Source organism: Calidris pugnax, unplaced genomic scaffold, assembly GCF_001431845.1.
Source record: "Calidris pugnax isolate Ruff unplaced genomic scaffold, ASM143184v1 scaffold20, whole genome shotgun sequence".
Taxonomy (NCBI): Eukaryota; Metazoa; Chordata; class Aves; order Charadriiformes; family Scolopacidae; genus Calidris; species Calidris pugnax.
This window is the reverse complement of record NW_015094510.1, coordinates 25264960-25284246: the sequence shown is the minus strand read 5'-3', so window position 1 is coordinate 25284246 and position 19287 is coordinate 25264960. Positions and strand designations below refer to the sequence as shown.

General features: G+C 36.9%; 1 protein-coding gene across 2 annotated transcripts in view; it reads left to right on the top strand.

Annotated features, from left to right (window-relative positions):
* The window catches only part of TNFRSF19 (tumor necrosis factor receptor superfamily member 19), a 60839-nt gene extending 47291 nt beyond the window's left edge, over positions 1–13548 (top strand). For both annotated transcript variants that reach the window (XM_014966193.1, XM_014966195.1), the window contains exons 6-10: positions 3992–4156; positions 5571–5696; positions 6456–6558; positions 8231–8631; positions 11159–13548. In XM_014966193.1, the coding sequence (XP_014821679.1) occupies positions 3992–4156; positions 5571–5696; positions 6456–6558; positions 8231–8624 (788 nt within the window). In that variant the 3' untranslated portion in view covers positions 8625–8631; positions 11159–13548. The remainder of the gene's footprint in view (positions 1–3991; positions 4157–5570; positions 5697–6455; positions 6559–8230; positions 8632–11158) is intronic.
* Positions 13549–19287: the final 5739 nt, after the last annotated feature.

The following is a 19287-nucleotide window of genomic DNA, read 5'->3' as shown; positions in this document are numbered from 1 at the left end:
AAGTGATAAAGGAAGTCCTTTTACATTTTGTCCTTTCTCTGGTTGTTTTGTACAATAGGCTGAAAATTCAACTATTCTGTTTATTGGCAGAAGTTGTAGCGATGCAGCTGGGATTCATATGTTCCGTATTAGCTGAGTTACTGCTTTTTAACCATCTTGGATGAACAGAAACTTTACTTGCTTTTAAGAACCACACCTTTGCGTATACTAACATTACAATGTACAATTGGTTAATTAAGGGAAGAATGTGTACACAGGAGATAGCTCAGTATTTTGGGTAATTCTTCAGTGCTAGCACATTTCCAGAATGTTGGAACTAAGACTTAGAAAAGGAAATCTATTTCTTAAATAAAATGTATTTTTCTGTTTTATTTTTGTGATGCATAATATTCACATGCTTTCCAGAATCATACACCAGTGTGTACCTCCTCCCTCCTTTCTTAATGCAACACGTCCAGTTTACAAAGTATTTAATTACGCATTTAAATTTAATCATGTAATAGATGTGAGTACAAGTTTAAAGTTTAAAATGCACCTCCTTGCTGTACTGAAATGGGACCATTAAGTCTCTGAGCCTGAAAAGAGAGTTTATGAAAATGCATACATATCTGAGTAACACTGAAAGCAGAGTTCAGCAATGCCCAACGGGCCACTTCTACAATAGCAACCCACTTCTGAAGTGTTGGTCTCTGCAGGGAAGATCACTATCATTGTAATTAGAGCTACACTACGATGGACTGCTCACAGTCGCTATTCCAAAAAGTTCTTTGAAGGTGAAGATGAGTGGTAGGCATTCTCAGGAACAGAAAATTGCTTTCTCCAGTGAAAAAAAAACCAAAACAAACCCAACCAAGTAAAATAAATCTTAAATAACTAGGTGGCTAAAATAAATCTAAACTTTTGCCATCCCTATTTAAAAAAAAATGGCTGTATTTCCAGTTTGGATATTGCTGGTGGGCACTATAGAAATATATATAATTTATTATTTCCCGTAATACATAATTGTGCTTGCAAATAGATATATTTTGTGAGCAAATGAAGAAAGACAAAAATATAGCAGCTCCATCGCCAGTGCTCTTGTTCTATTTTTGCTTTCCAAATTAAAAATTTTTTTTTCTACTAATTATCAAAGCTTAATTTCTAAGAACTGTTGAGTGCTTTTAGGTAGATACATTGATACAAGTGGGTATGTCGGTATGAAAAATATATTAAGACATTCTGATCAGGTTTTTATTGTCTTGTTTTTAAATACTTGTCCAGGTTGTTTTTAACCTTCTAAAGACTAGATCAGGTAGGTGACTAAAATGGAAAACCTAGTATCAGGCACAGTCCTTGATTTTCACGCCAAAGCCAGTACATGTTGCTGTATAGACAGCTTTTTTCACATATATAGTTTTACTGCTTCTCACAGAATTATATCTGGGAACTTTAAATACCATGCAGAATTTTCTGCAATCTGTTAAAACTATAAACTTAAAGCTACAGCTCTAAGAATCCTAGAAACTGAATGAAAAGTTTTCTCTGTGGAATGCTCTTGCCAAGAGCATTCAAGTTATGACAAAAAGATTATGACAGTGGTTGGTTTTCTTTTAAATAACAATGAAGATCTGGAAAAGAGGTCATAGAATTTAGCTCTTTGAGTAATAGGAATCATAAAAGAATATAAAGAGAACAGTTAATAATTATTTGAGAGGAAAAGTATCCGAGACCCTGAATTGGAATTTTATTCTGTTATCTGGAACACAAATAATAAATAGACCATCTGCTATGATAACAAAAATGATTACATTTCAGTACAAGGACAGAGTTTCAAAATGTATTTCTAGTTCATGTAGGAGACTTCAGCCTCTTTATTAACTTGAGTTTTGAGATCTGCTGTGTCTTAATAACTCGGAATCACAGAAAGGTTGAGGTAGAAAGGGACCTATGGAGATCATCTGGTCCAATCCCTCTGATCAAACGGGGTCACCTATAGCTGTTTGCCCAGGACCATGTCCAGATGGCTTCTAAGCATCTCCAAGGGGGGAGACTCCTCAACCACTCTGGTCGACCTGTGCCATTGCTCAGTCACCTTCACAGTTAAAAAATGTTTCCTGATATTCAGAGGGAACCTCTTGGTTTTCAGTTTATGCCCATTGCCTGTGGTTCACCAAAAAGAGTCTGGCTATGTCCTCTTTCCACCCTCCATTGAAAGATTTATACATTTGATGAGATTCCTCTGAGTCCCAGGTCTCTCAGCCTTTCCTCACAGGAGAGAGGCTCCAGTTCCTCATTCTTGCAGCCCTTTGTTGGACTCTCTCCAATAGCTCCACTCTGTCCCATTTGGCAAGTGAAAAGGATATAAAAAAGATCTGCTATAAATTTGTTCTTCACACTTTTGATGTGACAGCAGAACATAATAGTACAAATCAAAGGTAAATAGAAATATTTGAGCAGATGTAAAGGCAGTAATACTTGCTTCTCTTCACACTGAAATCAGGAAATTAACAACTTAACGTTCTTCCTTCTGAATAATAGCCGTGATGTGACCTCTCCACTTTTTTATATGCCCCTACTTGCCAGCAACTACATGATACTATAATTTGTAGAAACTGTTTTTATTTAATATGTTGGATGTCTTTTTTTAGATTTTGGGTTCTTTATTTCCTAGAAGTCAATATTTTCTTTGTTGTTAAGTGGTCTGAAAACTTAGAATTGGATGGAATTAAATTGATTTTCAAAATATATAGCTTTTGGGCAATCTGGCCATTATAAAAAGAAATATGGGACTATTACCATATGGTACAAAGTAAACACTTTGATACCAACTTTTGATGTGTGTAGAGGAAATACCATAATTATTTCAGAAAATTATTCCTGAGTAATACAATTCCATTGGTTGCACTAGCTAAGCTATTAACTAAGTTCTCTTCCACTATTATATTGCAGTTAAGATATCAAACAATTGTATGTCTCTGGCAGACATTTATCTCCCAATTTAAGCTTATGACTGCATGGATCATTTCTTAGGAAATTATAGTCTTTAGGTCTTAACTAAAGATTTTCTGGGGTAAATAGGCACATTTTACTTATTTTTATAAGTTAATAAAATATGGCTTGTGGTTTTTTAAAAATTTGCTGTCACAGAAATACTCAATGTTTTGTTCCTTTTTCTTATAAATTATTGAATTGATGTGGTCTTCAAGGTAGATTGAAATAGATGAGCTGTGAAAATTCTTAAGTTGTGAAAAAATAGTTTAATTTTAAAAGACCATTTGTAATTTAAGTTTGAGTAGCTATCGTTAAAACTTTGACACTTTTAAAATCTTTTTCACTTTCAACATAAAAGTAACAATGTTCATCAAATCTAGAAACATAGCTTAAGTCTTTACTAATATGGGTATAAAGTTAATCTGTTGAATTTTTACTAGAGGTATTGTCTGTATTAAAAAACCATCACTGAATGAAAACAGCTAGCACAGTTGAAATCCTAGGTTTGATCCCAGAAATGACCGTGGTGTCATGACACATACAACCAAGCAAAATGGTACCTTTGGCAGCATTTGAACTTCTGCATCTCAGTTCTCAGAAAGTTTCCTTATAGAGGGAAGTTCATGTATGTGTGACTCCCTCTAGCGGACAGCTTTCTCAACTAGACACTAGGAAATGTTCTCCAGACTGAAATCATCTGACATTAAAAACTGAGAGCTCTTTGTTTTCATGGTGAAGAGCTGATTCCATTCTCATGTACAGTCAGAATGTGGTTCTGTGTGCATCTCCACTCATTATCACTCATTTTGCAATACATTTTTTAAAGGTTTTTTTCATAATGTGGTTCTGATAATCATATCTACTTATATGTGCAACTAATGTTTATACATTAGCAGAGGGGACATCCTTTTTTTTTTTTTTCTGTGCTACAAATCTCTTCTATTTCCCAGACTTTCATTTACATGACTGTGTTCCTGAAATGTTTACAGTTCACCTAAATTATTATTTAATTATATTTCAGGTACCACCAAAGTAAATCTTGTGAAGATCCCTTCAACTGCTTCCAGTCCTCGAGACACTGCTCTAGCTGCTGTTATATGCAGTGCACTTGCAACAGTGCTCTTAGCTCTTCTTATTCTTTGTGTTATCTATTGTAAGAGGCAGTTTATGGAGAAGAAACCAAGCTGTGAGTTTCCAATTATTTTCCTTCCTTTGTAATATTTATATACCGGTATTAGTTTAGTGGATCTCTCCATAGGTAAATAAATGAAATGTCTACAGCATTCAAACAAGTTTAGAGTTGAGATGAAGCTAGCAGAAGCCCAAGACCCCATACAAGCTTTCCAGCTCAGTGTGGATGTTCCAGCTTCCACTGAGAAAATGCTATCCAGAAATAGTCCAGTTGCATTAATTCTGTGGCATGCTCTGTTTCATGCTGCACAGATATATTTGGACTATTTAGGATCCAAGCTGGGACGTCATTATAGAGTTGCAATGCCAATTTGGAAGTACCAGCTTGGAGGATCTGTGCACCAGATGCTGTTACGAAACACAGGTTAGCTCATCAAGGTAATGAATGTGGCTAGTGTAGATAGCAGATTTGTTATTTACAATTTTGGTTTTATGAACATATTCAAGATAAATTAAATGCCTAAGCCAGTTAGATTTGTAAATTTTAAAGAAAATCCATAACACCTCATCAGTGTAATTCCGTTCATTTATAATAAAGCTTTTTTTGCCCCTTAATTTAAATTAAGGAGAAGAAAAGTCAAAAGCACTCTAATTCCTATTTATAATTAAAAAAAAAACTTTTTAAAATATGTTTATGGCATCTAATGAATCCTGGATGTTAATAAAGAATAGTGTTATAATGAATAATATTGATGTTATCACTGCTCACCGTTTAAGCAAAAATAAAAAGAGTGAGAGAGTCATTGAAAGAATTGTTCCTAACCTGGAAGGTGCTTTACAATGTAAGTTTTGAGAAATTCAGACATAGTGAATTCAAACTTCAGTTAGTGAAGTTTAGTAAGACATTTGCCTTGGCCTATAATTATCCAGATAAAAGTCAGTCTGCTGTTAATATAAAGCTCTTTAAGATACCGTAAACAAAATCCCAGTGGCTGAAAGCTGAATGTGGAATACTTCAGATGGGAATCCCTGAGAATCATTAAACACTGAGAAAGTGTAACAGTGAATAAGATATACTCTCAAATAATCAAAATAATCATAGAATCATAGAATCATAGAATTGCCCAGGCCGGAAGGGACCTCCAAAGGTCATCTAGTCCGACCTCCCCACAGTCAGCAGGGACACCCCCAACTAGACCAGGTAAAGGTCTAGTTGACCAAAATAAGGTTAAAATAAGAGCATATGTCGTCCTAGAAGAGGCTGTAGTTGAACCAGTTTTTCTAGGGTTTGTTGCAAAATCTGTGCTTTGCATTACATGAAACCACATGGTCATTGTGGATCTTTCAGTTGGAAAATGTATGGAAATACTGTATAGTATGACATTCAAACATACTGTGAAGATAGGAGACTCTGAACAGGAAAAAGAGTATCATTTACTAATATGTATTATTATTCATTTTGTCCAAAGGGTCTCTGAGATCACAAGACATTCACTACAATGGCTCTGAGTTGTCATGTTTTGATAGACCACGGCTAAATGAATATGAGCACAGAACATGTTGCCAGTGCCAGAGAAGCACATCACAGACATGTGGTATGTTGGTCTCCTGAAATGTAACTTTATGGCATGATGAACGTTTATCTAATATTTATCTTAACACTTGAGTTGTGACATTTAACTTCAACTGCAGAGCTAACATTGTCAAACTACCCTTTGTCCTAGGCTAATTTCTCAATAAGCAGATAGAATATCTAAGTAGCTATTTGGTTATGATCTTTTTTCCTGTTTTCATTCCAATGACCCTTCACTTAAAAAAAAATAAACTTTAAATGTCTGTCTTATTTCTTTCTGCTAAAAATAGCACTGCACCTGGCTTTAAGACTTAAATTAGTGTGAAGAATTTACCAAACGGTATCTCAGAATGTGATATGAACGCTAAGGGACATTAACAACCTGAACGATTCAAATACTTGAGATTTTGTAAAGTAATATCATGACATTAACAAATACATAATTTAACACAATTGCACAGGCTTAAATATCATCCTAATACCTTAATTCAGAATGTGGTACTTCCTCTCATGAATATCTAATTGAAAAGCAAATTAATTTAAGAAGTAGATACTCGTGACTGGCATCTATATTACTCCTGGGGGAAGGGCCTGGCTTTTGTAAATAATTCGATTTTAAAGTAATAAATTAACCCATTTTTTGCAATAAGAAATCTCTTCCTCAACCCATATATTATGATGTAACTGACAAACTAATACTCAAGTTTGAAAGAGTATGGAGACTGAGTTTATACAGAGCTTTGACACTTTTAACATTATTAAATTATGTTTCATTCCTTAGGACCAGTCCACTTGATTCCATCACTGTGCTGTGATGAAACCTGTAGCCTGGAGCACAGCAGTCACAGTTGTGCTTTCCACTCACAGACTACGCTTAATGAAAGGTAATTTAGTTTTATAAATGTCTATTAGACATTAAATATTTTTATGTAAATTGATATCTATACAGATGCAATAGCTTTTTTGAGTGGAATGAGGGATTTTGATGAATTGTAGCCGTATCCTCCTGTTTTGTGCAAAAAGTTTTATGATAAAAATTGATTCTAAGTATGACTTAATAAATGCTGACTTAATGTATCAGTTTGAAGAAGTGACTGACTGCTCTCTCAAGCAGATAGTCTTTCTCTATGGTACCTAAGAGGATTTGGTGACCCCCTCTTCTGCTAAGGGTTAGCAAGGTACAGCATAAACCTGTGAATCTGGGGGGATTAAGGTACAGTTTAGAAGTGTCATGAAGATTTTCTTTTGTTTTAGAAACTCCTAATGACTGTGAGATTTGAAGTATCTAGTATTACTGATTTTCTACCACATCGGAATCATTCTTTTCTCCTGATCAGCTGCATATAAATAAGTAGTAGAGTGGTTATTTCTATAGCAGCGCCATGAGCTAAATATATGAAATTTATGGTGTCTTTCAAAGTTTCCTGGTTACAGATTTTAACACAGGATGTATTTATTTCTTTTAGCTAGAATAATTTTCCATATAAGGTTTAAATTGGTCTCCAGCTGTCTTGTTCTTATGGCCAAATGTAGCTAAAAACATAGAGGCAACTTCTTCATAGGTATTGTTTATACCAGATGACTTAGTGACCTAAGTACAAGATACAATATACCTAAATTTTCTGTAACAACTTGTTTAAATACCAGCAAGCTTGAGTCATCCTTTTATACCACCAAGGCGGACAAATTGAGAGTTGTGTACTCTGTGGGGATTTTTTGGTTAAGGCTTTAAAAATAAATGTCATATCCATGCTATGTGGACATCAAAGATCCCATGGTTCCTTCCAGTAGAACTGGAATTTGCTCCAATTTCCTTTGCCAAAATAATGTATTTCCTTCAATTGTGGTTCAATGTCCTGACTTTTGGCCTCATCTATAAAAATGCTTTGTGTGTATATCAAAGCTATTAAAGCATTGTGTTTTGGAAATGAGTAAAGCTACTTAAAATCTGTTATAGGCAATGTTAATGTGGGATGAGTTTTGTCACACAAATTATATCAGACTTAACATAGCCTTTACAGTTTTATAAATCTGTAGACAGTTTTTGGAAATAAAATGTATTAGTATATCCTTTTGGTTTTGTTAATACTTAGTTTGGTATATACTACAGTAAAAAATATCTTTCTTGCTGCAACTTAAACTTGTTATATCTTGTCTTAACACACACATATTGTGTGTGCATTGAGAACAAATAAATTCCTTCCTCTTTGAAACAGTCTTTGTATCTGAACAGTACTATAGCATTTTTTATTCTATTTCTGTTCTTTAGACTACGAACAACCCCAAATGTAATTCATGTTTTCTAAACCCCTGCATTCACAGTGTGAAGGGCTCTAGGCATCCTCTTTACCTTTAGTAGTTTTCTCCAGAGCTGTGTTCATCTCCAGATGAGGAATAAACTGTATTCCTTTTCAAAAAAAGTACTCTGTAAAGGATGCCTATAGAGTATTAACTTAATATAACCCTGTGAAATCTTGTAATACCTATAATTATTGATGACAGTAGTTACAATACTGATAATATTTTCTGGACCATGTGTCTTTTATCCTTTTGCAGGGCTTCTGATTCTGTTGGAGAAATGATTCCTACTTTCCTTGGTTCTCTTTCACATTCTACCTGTGGAGACATTTCAGATGCTTGGCCTCTTATGCAAAACTCAGCCTGTTGCGACAGCATTTCTTTCTGTGAATCATATTCAGAACTGGCTGGAGGATCTGCAAAATCCTGCGGTCCTGAGACTGAAAATGCAGCCACTGTTGAGTTGGATAATAACCAGGAGCTAAGTGAAGTACTTATTTCAGCTAAGTCTCTTGATGGAGACATTGCAAAGTCCTTTGAAATCTCCCAACACAGAACATGCATAGAGGTTTCATCACTTCAGAACTCAGCGGCTGCTGAAACCCAGCCAAAGACAAAGCGTAATGGAACAGCAAATGACTCCACAGACTGATAAAGAGGTAAAAAACGTAACTACAAAGGAGTGAGAATGCGTACTCAAGGCATGTAGAGCTAGATAAAAATAGAATTGTAAAACATTGTAGGGTTATGTTTCTCCCTAGGCTTCACCTAGCTATTGCTGAAATAAATTAAAATTCTACAAGAGATTCACATTTTTAAATCCTTGACTGAATTTGAAAGGTATAATTACTCAAACTGTAATGTTGAGATAATGTGAACCAGAATACAGGGTAAGCCTGTACACTAGTCAGCTCTTATCAGGGTTTTTTTTAATTAGATATCAGGAGGAAAAAAAAGTTTAATAGCTTCGTGACCAAACTGTTATGTGAGGCTAGTCCTTGTTTATGAGGGAAGAATTAAGGACTTGTCTTTGCTCATTGTGAGTAAAGCATAAAAGACACACAAGTGTTCATCAAAAAATATTTACAAAGCCTTCTCTGTGAAGTTACTACAGCAGTAGCAGAAACAGAAGAGAGAATCTCAAATGCTTTTTAATGCCATTTGTAGTCCCATGTCATAAGATAAAACTTTCCGTAAGTTTGTCCATAAAATATAGTTAAATCTAAAAAAGCTCAGTGTTCTAACTCACACAGAAAATGCAGGTCTGAGGTTAAAATGAGAATAGGTAATAAACAGTCATCTCTACCTCATAACAATGTAACCATCACAAAAAGTCATCCTGCTACTGCTTCATCATTCTATCTTTTTGAATACTAGCTGTGCTCCGCATTTTTAAAATGGTATTTTCTACTATTGTAAGTAACTTGGAGCAACAAATAGCTCATCTGTGAAAGGATCCCAAAGTACAGCATGTGTACTGGTGGTGTTACTCAATGGTTGTGCAGCCTGTGGCTGGAAAGCTGAAATAGTCTCCTCTGCGTGTACACAGAGGCAGGAACAGAAGCAGTTGCCACTAATATTAATAACCCACCAAACTTAATTAGGAAAATTATGCTATCTATAATTATGAAAATTTTGGATCATCTGCAGAAATAAAACTGCATTCCTTTGATCCCCTTCCATTTGGTTTGCATGCCACTTTCATATTGTTCTTAAATAAAAAGTAGAAAGTAATTAGTATTTAACAAAAAAAAATGCATATTCTGAAAACATGTAAGTGCAATAGTTAATTCTTTGTAAATCAAGCCATAATTCTTTAGGTGACATTTTCAAGAGGAGGAAAGCAGGTAATCAGACTGTTAAGTCATTAATTTTTTTGCCATTGACTTCAATGGAACTCGTCGATCACCCTGAAAATCTACCGCTGTCACTAAAAATATCAACCTTATTTAGGTCACGCATGTTTTCCTCAATATTACTTACAATATATAGTTTTTGTTGTATCGCTGGAAGATGAGTAGTCATTAATGTCTGGCACTAACTGCCCATGTGTCAGAAAGCGTTTGGCATAGTTTTACTTTGGTACATGATAGCACCATTAGGTGACAGTCATATTCTCTGGGTATATATAGAAAGGACAATGACATGGCTCTGAACGCAAATCTTGACGCTGCTAGTTCCTGGCTTTTCAGCAGTTATCAATGGAACTTGAATGCTCTCTCGATGTTTTAAGGGAATATATTTCCATATGAACAAGATTTTTAAAAAATCAGACATTTACTTGTGGTTTTTTCTGACCACTAAGCCAACTGAAGTGATTAATATTATTTAGAGTTTTTCTAGATAAAAGGAATAACAGAATTTCCAAGTATCAGTATAAAAAAGAAACTTACATTTCACCATATTTGTTACAATATATAAATTGTAAATTTTATTGTGTGTGTATAAAAATTTATATGTGTGTGTATAAATCTTTTCTGACATTTCAAAATCCTGTGTCTGATGAGTTTGTGTTTTTATGTATTACTGTTGAGATTTGAGTATAATTCTCAATAAGCAAGATAGTTTGGGTGGGTTAGGTTTTACTTCATTATTTTTTCTTTAATAGACTTCACTGATGCATCTTGTACAATATCTCCATATTCGTATTCTACACTGCAGCATTATATATGCATCTCTGATGGAGAAATTTAAGTAGCATTTGAGGGGCTGGACCAGGACGAGGCTTACATGAGATGTATTTTCATGCTGAATTGCCACCAACCGTACAACTCCAAGAAATTTATTTCATCAGTCTACCTCATTTTCTTCAATTTACCTTTCGCTTTTATTGTTTTTTTGAAATATTTGGAGGGAAGGATGATCTTTTAGTACATGGGGATACGTTACTACTATATGGGCCATACTTTTATTATACTGAATATACTAATGGGCCACACTTTAATTATATTGAAAAATAAATATTAAAGCAATAAAATCAAAAGATGACATTTTTATTTCTGTGCATATAAATGTAAGTTTTTAAATAGGTATTTTAATGCAGGTTTAGCTGAATTTTTATAGCATTTATATACATATATATATATAAATAATATAGCTGTATTTTTTTAGTGTTTAGTCACGTACAGAAGTAATTACAAGTTTTTTGTAAGTTTACGTAACCACTGTTTTATCACTTTCTTTTAGGAAGCCAAGCTATTTCTCTCAGCACTAAAGCTGAATGCTTCCCTAATGCTCCTCTGCTGATTCTCATCAAACATAGTCTGGTCTTCAATGTTGCATGATTTCAAAATCAGCTGGAAAAAAATGGCATCATTTCACACCTTCTGAGCAGTTGCGTCTGAGCCGTAACAGCTGTAAAGTGAAACTTGAAGGAGCATCCTGGGAGAACCATGAAAGTGAATTCGTGACCTTTTGCATCTCTTTTTTAAAAAGAACCTTCTATTCCCTCAGATTCTTAAAAGTCTAATGGAGTGAACTTAAAAGTATGTGTAAATACAGCAAGAAATATCAATACTTCATTGTATTTAGGTGGGTATCTTAAATACGGCTACAGATGTCCGAAGGCGTGGGACGAGACTTTGCCAGTTATTCTGCTTGCAGATTTATGCATGCATTAGGATTTTTTTTGGCTGGTTTTAATTTTAACTCAGTTTCCTGCTGTTGAAGGAGTTAAAAAATAAACATTTCTATTTATGCGGGGATCATCTATTGATAAACTGAAGCTTTTATTATATATTACATTATAGTTAATAAGCTAGTTTGGGGAGTTAAAGAATTTGCATGTTACAATATATGTGGTTGAAGTCCCCTCCATCCAATTATTACATTTGTGGAAGGAGACGTTGTTTTGTTAAATATAGCAGGAGATTAGCTTTAAATTAGATTTAGTTTAATGAAAGTCAGCCGTATAGATAAGGATGTTGTGTTTAATTGGTAGTCTCAGCATTGGAATAGAGCACTTGTTGTTATAGCGTGTAACTTTGGGATGTTGAAATAAATGTAATCAACTGTCACATCAAAATGTCAAACTATAGCAGCTGTGCCATGAAAGTATTCATACAATGAGACTATTACTAATATTTTTTAGTAACTCATTATTTTTAAGGGTCAAGCTTCCTGTTGGCCTAATTCATTGATTTAGCAGGCGTTTTCTTTTCATTCATGTCACTCTGTCTTTCTCACTGTAGTATTATGTAAATTCAATTTTTCCACACAAAATATAAAAATTAACTCATAACATTTTTTAAAAAAAAATACCTCTGAATTGAATCCTCAGAGTTGCGTGCATGTCTCATGGATTATCAGCTCTCTGCCCTCATTGCTATTCTTTAAGATTTTTTTAACCGCAGTTTGTTGCTCTACATCCCATAATACCATTTGTTCTGCAGCCATTTTTATCCCTAAAACAGTTTTCACTTCTGTGAGTAATCCCAGTAACCTCTACTGATTCATTACCTTCTCAACAGGCTCAGACCTGTCAGTGATGAACTCTAGCAATTATTCTTTAAAGTACTCGATGTGCCTTGACAAAAGCAAAGCAATCAGCAAAACAAATGCAAATTTGCAATAAATATTACTCATCTTTCTACACATGGTATGTGTGGCAATGGAAACATTGAGACAGTGTTCCAATTTCATAATGGAAAAAGACTTCTGCTTTGAAGCACCCAGCAGAAGGTTGAACCTCCACAAGACATGGGAAAGCCAGGGCAGGCAGCTGAGGCAGTGGGATGCTTCAGCTAAACCCAGTGACATTATTCATGTGTGCAAATATCCTGAGTAACGGTTATCAAATTCAAACCAAAGTAAGTGAAGAAATTACATAAGTGATTATTTTTTTTTAAAGCAGTAAATTCCACCATTTGGTCATCGACAGAATAATAGGCAGTTATACAGGAGTACAATTACTCAGCTAAATACTATAAAGTACATACTCAAGAGTATTTTTTAATAATTTCTATGGATACTTTCATACATTTAAGAAGTGACAAAACGTTATTTTTCACTACATGTGCATGAAGAGATGTGTGCTTCTTTGTATATACTTTGTAAATAGAACAAATCCAATGTGCATTTCAATATATGGCAAAATATTTTTCGAACGTATGGAGATTTAACTTTTCACTAATACCAGTTGTTTAAAAAGCTGTGTTCAAAATTTTGCCAGCATCTGCCACAGTAAGTATGTTTTCCCATTGGAATTTACACTTTGTATTATTGTTTTTGTCCGGCAACTCTAGAGAAAAATAGTCATTTCTTTAAATGAGTGACAGCGTGAGAGAAAATCGGGAGGAAAAAATGAAGAGAGTGCTTTTTAAATACATGTGTATATTGTGTATATATTTTTTCCTTAATTTAACCAAATTGGTCTTTTTTATATTGCCTGTGGCAAGCAATGTTGTACATGCCAATAGAAAACATACACTACCACTGCATTTAGACTACCCACATACCATGTCTAGGGACTTATAGTGCTGTTTTAAATACTCCTTTAAGGAATGTAAATTAAAATCTTGTATAAATCATTTTGTAATACTTTTTTCTACTTGTGAATAAAACGTTACATGAACCAGTGTTGGTGTGTTATCTCGAATTGATAGTAGCAATCTATACAAACTTAGTGATCAATTCCTTTATTATGTATAGAATTCCATAATGGTTTAATTGTATTAAAATTGTGGTAATCTGGTACATCTTTGTCTTGAGATGCTTGCTGTTTAACAGCAGCATCATTCTTCAAGCTGGAGGACCTTAAAGAGGCAGTAAGGTAAAATCATAGCGCTTCAAAATCTTTTCAACATTTTGCTTCTCAGGCAAGGGGTGGGGGGGAAGCTGGTAAGGACCACAGATGGCTGTCTGTGTAAGGTCTTTGAAAGGAAACCACATACTCCTCCCAGCAGGCTGTTTCAGACAAGGTAGATACATAACTAATGAGAGTATTTTTGAACCAGAAAAGGATGCCCTGATCACGGCCCCTGATGGGCACCAGCAGGGCCTGCACTTGTGTTGCCCTGCAGCAGCCCAGAGCGGTTCCAAACCTTGGCTGAAGAAAGAGAGAATTAGAGAACACCGCTAGGGAAGACTAATTGCCTGTGATTATTTAGGCTACTTTTCAAACATGGTCCAGAAGATTTATATGTTGACAAGATTCAGGAAAATGTCACTCAAATGGGATGCTGTAGAATTTAAATGATTAAGAAAGGGATGGCATGGTTTGACTGACAAGAGCAGAGGACTGAGAGTGAGTAATTTGATAATTGTATATTATAATTGCATGGCTTCTTATAGTACAGACATAAGAAGCAGTGACTGGAAACTGAACCCAGATGCGGATGGCAGGTATCACAAAGCCAGCGTGTTTGTGGTGAAGAATTTGTAGCTTCATTGGGTTTTATGGGACAGTTTGAGAAGAATCACAAGCTGCTTGGTCCCTGTCTGTAGTTCAGTCGGGCAAATTTCGCATTGGTTCTTGCCTGTGCGTTGATGTTACTTCTCCAGGCTTTTTTTACGTAGACAATCCAGAGCTTACCCAGGAAGCACCTTCCCAGAACAGCAAGGTCTTACACGACTGTGCCCGTGTCTGCACTCCTGAGTAGTCTTCTCCTTGTCTCCTGCTGCTCTCCAGCCCACCTGATCAGCCTTCCAGTTCCCATGCAGGGCTGCAGAGCAGCACGTGGTGCCCCTGCCAAAAAGAAAAATGGAAAAAAACCCGAGGAAAAAGCAGGAATTGAAAAGCAGGTGTTTACTTTACCTGGAAACAAAATGCAACTCAAACCATATATATGTGATTATAAAACATGCATGGGTATTTGATCATAGCAGATGTTCCACAAACGTCACTAGCGAGGCTGCAATTTTTCTAGCCAGCTCTCTTTCTAAAAGAGGCCTACAGAAAAAAACAACCCACCCCAAAATCATCCCCCTGCTTGCCTTGCTTTTCAGTACAGCAGCGCTGCCTGCCTTTTCTACGAGGCAGACCAAGCCTTACCACAACGCTCCTCATCCTACCAGGAGCTGGAGATGGTGTGGCTTTTCCCTTTGTTGTGGGCTCTTTGAGGGCCTTCGGTTTGCGTTCCTCTGAAGTCCTGCCAAGCAGCAACCTTCATGCACCACATTAATCCTCTCTCTGACTCGGGTGATGGAGGTTTAGATCGCTACCTGCAGCACGTTCCACTGCAGACACTGCTGCTTTGTTTTGCTCTTTCTAAAAAAAAAAAAAAAAATAAGGGGGGAGCAGTGTTTGTCAGGCAGGGAGCAGGCTGGGGTTGGGTGCTGCCGAGCGCAGCCACACAATGCACCCTCTGTGCTGGCAGGGTGCAATTTAATCCCCATTCAGTTTGGGCAAGAGCGCTGGTAAAACCCACTTGCTCCTCACGTTGCACAGGAGCCAGTTTGATTATGCCCGATAAGGTGGAGCTTTCAATGGGAGGAGAAGAATAGTGGGTGGGTTTGCTCGTGAGCCTGCTGGTTTGCACAAGGGCAGCCAACGATGGGATTAGTGGGAATGTTATCTAAGAGCGTCCTGACAGAGAGGGTGGCTCACTGAGGGCACACCGAGGCTTCCAGCCACAGCTTCAGCAGCAGGCTCAGTTGAGTAAAACCGAGACCCTTTTTTTTTTTTTCTCCCATCATTTGGTTTCCTAAATCCCTCTTTATCACAGTTGGACTTCATTTTTTATTTTTTCTGCTTGGCCTCTCAAAAGGAGATTGGGCTTGTTCAAGAGTTTATAAGTTACACTTTTCTAAAGCAATGGTGGCAAAGCACACAAGTAAAAAGGCAGCTTTTAGAAAGTGCTTTCTCTGAGCCTCAGTCTTTGTGAAGTTTTCCATTTCTCCTGCCCAGGTCCCAGCTTCAGTTTGTGGGTAGACAATTCACCTGCTATTCAGCGTGCAAGAATTCTCTTCAGTATAGGAGACACTGCACCAAAATCTAGGCTGCAATCGATGCTTTAAGGGAGAGCACTGATTTAAAGCTTGGCAAAATTAAACCACTGGAATGGCTTAATCACCTTGCTTTGCCCAAGATCTGTATCAGACACTTCATTGAAAATTAATGATAAACATATGATAAATACAGAATATATATGTCTACATAAAGATACATTCTACATTAGAATAAAATAATAGCCAAATTAAAAAAAAAAATTCTATCATTTTGTATGTGATCTGAGGCAGGGAATTGTCCAGGCCAATTGTAATAATTTTATTCCTATGTCCTTAACTATGAGGAAATTGCAGAACACAATTGGACCAGCTCAGATGAGACCTTTACACCGTACAAGTATTTATTCTGCATGGGGCAGAGGTTACAAAATTAATTGAGAACTTTTAAAAAGAAAATAGTAAAGGCTCTATTCCAATTTTTTTAAAATGCCTTTCAGTCCAGAAATCCAAGTGCCCTAGAAGTTTTGCAGGTCAATATGGGAGACTTAGAAGAAAAAAAATTACTATAAACAACAAAATCACTTGGGACCTACAGCCAGTACCCTGTGGCTCCCTTCCAGGATTTCTTGACCTGCAAATTCTTGCTCTTCAATAGCAACATCCTGGAATATCCAGTGAGTCAATGCACTTTCTGTGCCGGGGTCGGTAGCAGCTGAAGCCCTGGCTGGCCCTGCCCGAGGAGCTGGGGGCACAGCAGCTGCTCCAGCGTCGTCAGCTGGTGGGATCTCAGCAGGATGCTTTGTAATGGGGACACTCCGAGCGTGTGTGCGCATGTGCTTGCATACAATGGATGTTTAAGAGAACAATATTGAACAAAACAGGAACAGCAGAGCTTATTCATTATGAAAAAAAATAATAGTAATAACAATTAGGAAAGGACATCTAGCTGTTAGTGCACCAAAGTAAAGATCTAGCCTACAGTCGCCCAACTTCTCTAACTTCATGGTCACTTAAGCCCTGTGCCTGGCCAAAGCACAATGAGGAAGGTCTGGAATCAGCAGAATAACAGCATTTTCTGCACCAGTTTTGTTCATACATTGCAAATGTGCTTTCTTGTAGATTTATGTTGACTCCTGCACCTCCTGGTAGCTGAGTTTAACCTGAGGAAATTCAACAGCAAGTATCAGTTTGGCCATTTGGTTCACTTTGTTCCAAGAGAAAACAGAAAGTTGTTGACCAACCTGACACCCGTTTATGTTGCTAGACACAATAGTAGTTGGGTTCCTTTATCATTAGTAACTCATAACTTCGGTTTTATTAAATTTTGTTCCTAAAGATGGTCAACAGTAGAAGTCAGGAGGACACTGCTCCTGTGTAAGAGTGAGAATATCTTTCTGAGACACCAAAACAGACCCATAATATTCTGCCAAATAACTGCAGTGCATTTTGTCAAAATTCTTCACCTTTTTCTGATATTTTGAGACTACCAGTAGAAAAATTTCCTTGCTTGAAAAAATTTTCCTGCTGTGACAAAATGACGTGAAATCTCACATAAGAGTATTTTTTCTCCATGAGGGTTTGTGCAGCTTCCCTCCATTCTAACCCCTCAATAAATTGAAACCCTCAATTGTAATTTAAGCTACTTCTTTAAATATATTCTAAACTTTGGAGGATTTGTTGATTATTTGAGGAGGACTAATCCATTTGTATGGTTAAGAGCTACCTCAAAGTTATTTTCATACACTGGTTTTTAATTAGCAGGACAGTTGGATTTAGGCAGAAGAAACTCTAAATCCTTTAGATGATAAAATACCTGTCTTATTGATAGGTTAAAAGAGGCAAGCCCTGTGGCTTCAGCCCTCTCTCTTATTACTACACACACACTACACGATTACTACACTCTCTTATTAGTTGAAGCAGGCCATGGGATCTGCAGGGAGGAGCTCAAGAATGCCATAAATTACATCTTCTGTGGCTTTCAACAAAAAATAGATAGCGTTGGAGTTTACTCAAGGTGTTGGCAAGTGCTGTAATAGGGATTCCTGAAAGTATCTGCCTGCCAGATGATGTTTCCTAACACACAGAGTGTCACTGAGGAGGTCTTGTTGCATTTACAGCCAGATGCTTTATCTTCTGAGAAAAGAAGTCCTTTTATTGCCTTTCTGCAGTAGGTGGGTGGGGGTAGAGGGGAAGCAGCAACGCCTACAGAAGCCAGAGGAGAACAGGGTGCTGAGGTGTCCAGCACGTGCTACAGCCCATTACAGCTCATTTCTCTCTGCAGGTCCCCCAGCTGGGCAAAGACTTGCTGTAAATGTGCCTGGAAGCCTAAATATCACCAAAGATGCAACACTGCACCTTCTGCAGACACACCAGGGTTGTAGCTGCAGTAGCTGAAAGTTATAAGTAAAAAGAAAGAAATTTCTTCTGCTACTTGGGGCGGAACCAAACTAATCTTTAGATTTGGGGTCTTAAATTTAGATTTAAATTTTAGATTTAGGTTTTAAATTCTTGGATCTGCTTTCTAATGCTTGCACACTTTGCATCTAGACAAAGGTCTACAGCTGCTGCGTCTCTGAGGATGCTCCTGCAATTCTTACCTGATCTTAGGGAGCAGAAGTTGCCTTTCAGTTGGGCCTTGTTATACTTCATGCTGCAAGAGCTGGAGGGTTTAAATGCCTGGCAATCTCTGGTCTTTTCCCAGTTACCTTTTTTTTTTTTTACACACACACAAAAAAAGACTCTATTCAAATTTTGCTTGTCGCATTCCTCACAAGGTGCCTGTAATAAGACTCTGATTTCATTTTCTCATGGAAGAGAAATGCAGTCACCCTAATGCCACCCAGAAGATGGCTCAGGAATCAGCTGCTGATTGATGCTGCCACCGATGTCTCTCTCTGCTGCTCTGTCCCCGAGCCCAGGAAGCAGCCCAGAAAAAATCCAAATGCCTTTTTGACCAGAGCAACCCATTCTTTAAAACTCTGTGATTTTTAAACCTTATGGGTAGTTCAAACAAACAAACAAACAATCCAAAAAACCAACTAACAAAATCCAACAAAGAAGACAGAGGCAGGAGAAAAAAAAAACCTGCATAAAGACTTGTACTGGAGAGTCATTCAGCAAAATTCCCATTTGTGTATGAAAAGGTTAGCTAAATAACCTTGGGCTGCACAGGAAGACAAGTAGGAAGGAAAACTCCTCTGATCTTTACAATGGCCCAGCCCCTCAAGCATACCAGGCATTTTATCTCCTTAGTCTTCATAAAAACTTGATCCTGTGAAGTGGGCGTGCAGCACTTACCCCTGGTTCTTGACACAGAAGGGTTTGCCCTCCCCACCCCCTGCCCAGTGTCAGAAATAGTAACACACGACTGGCACCAAAGGCTCTTTCCAATCAGGAAAGGAATGTTTCTATCTCTTACCCCCTCTCCT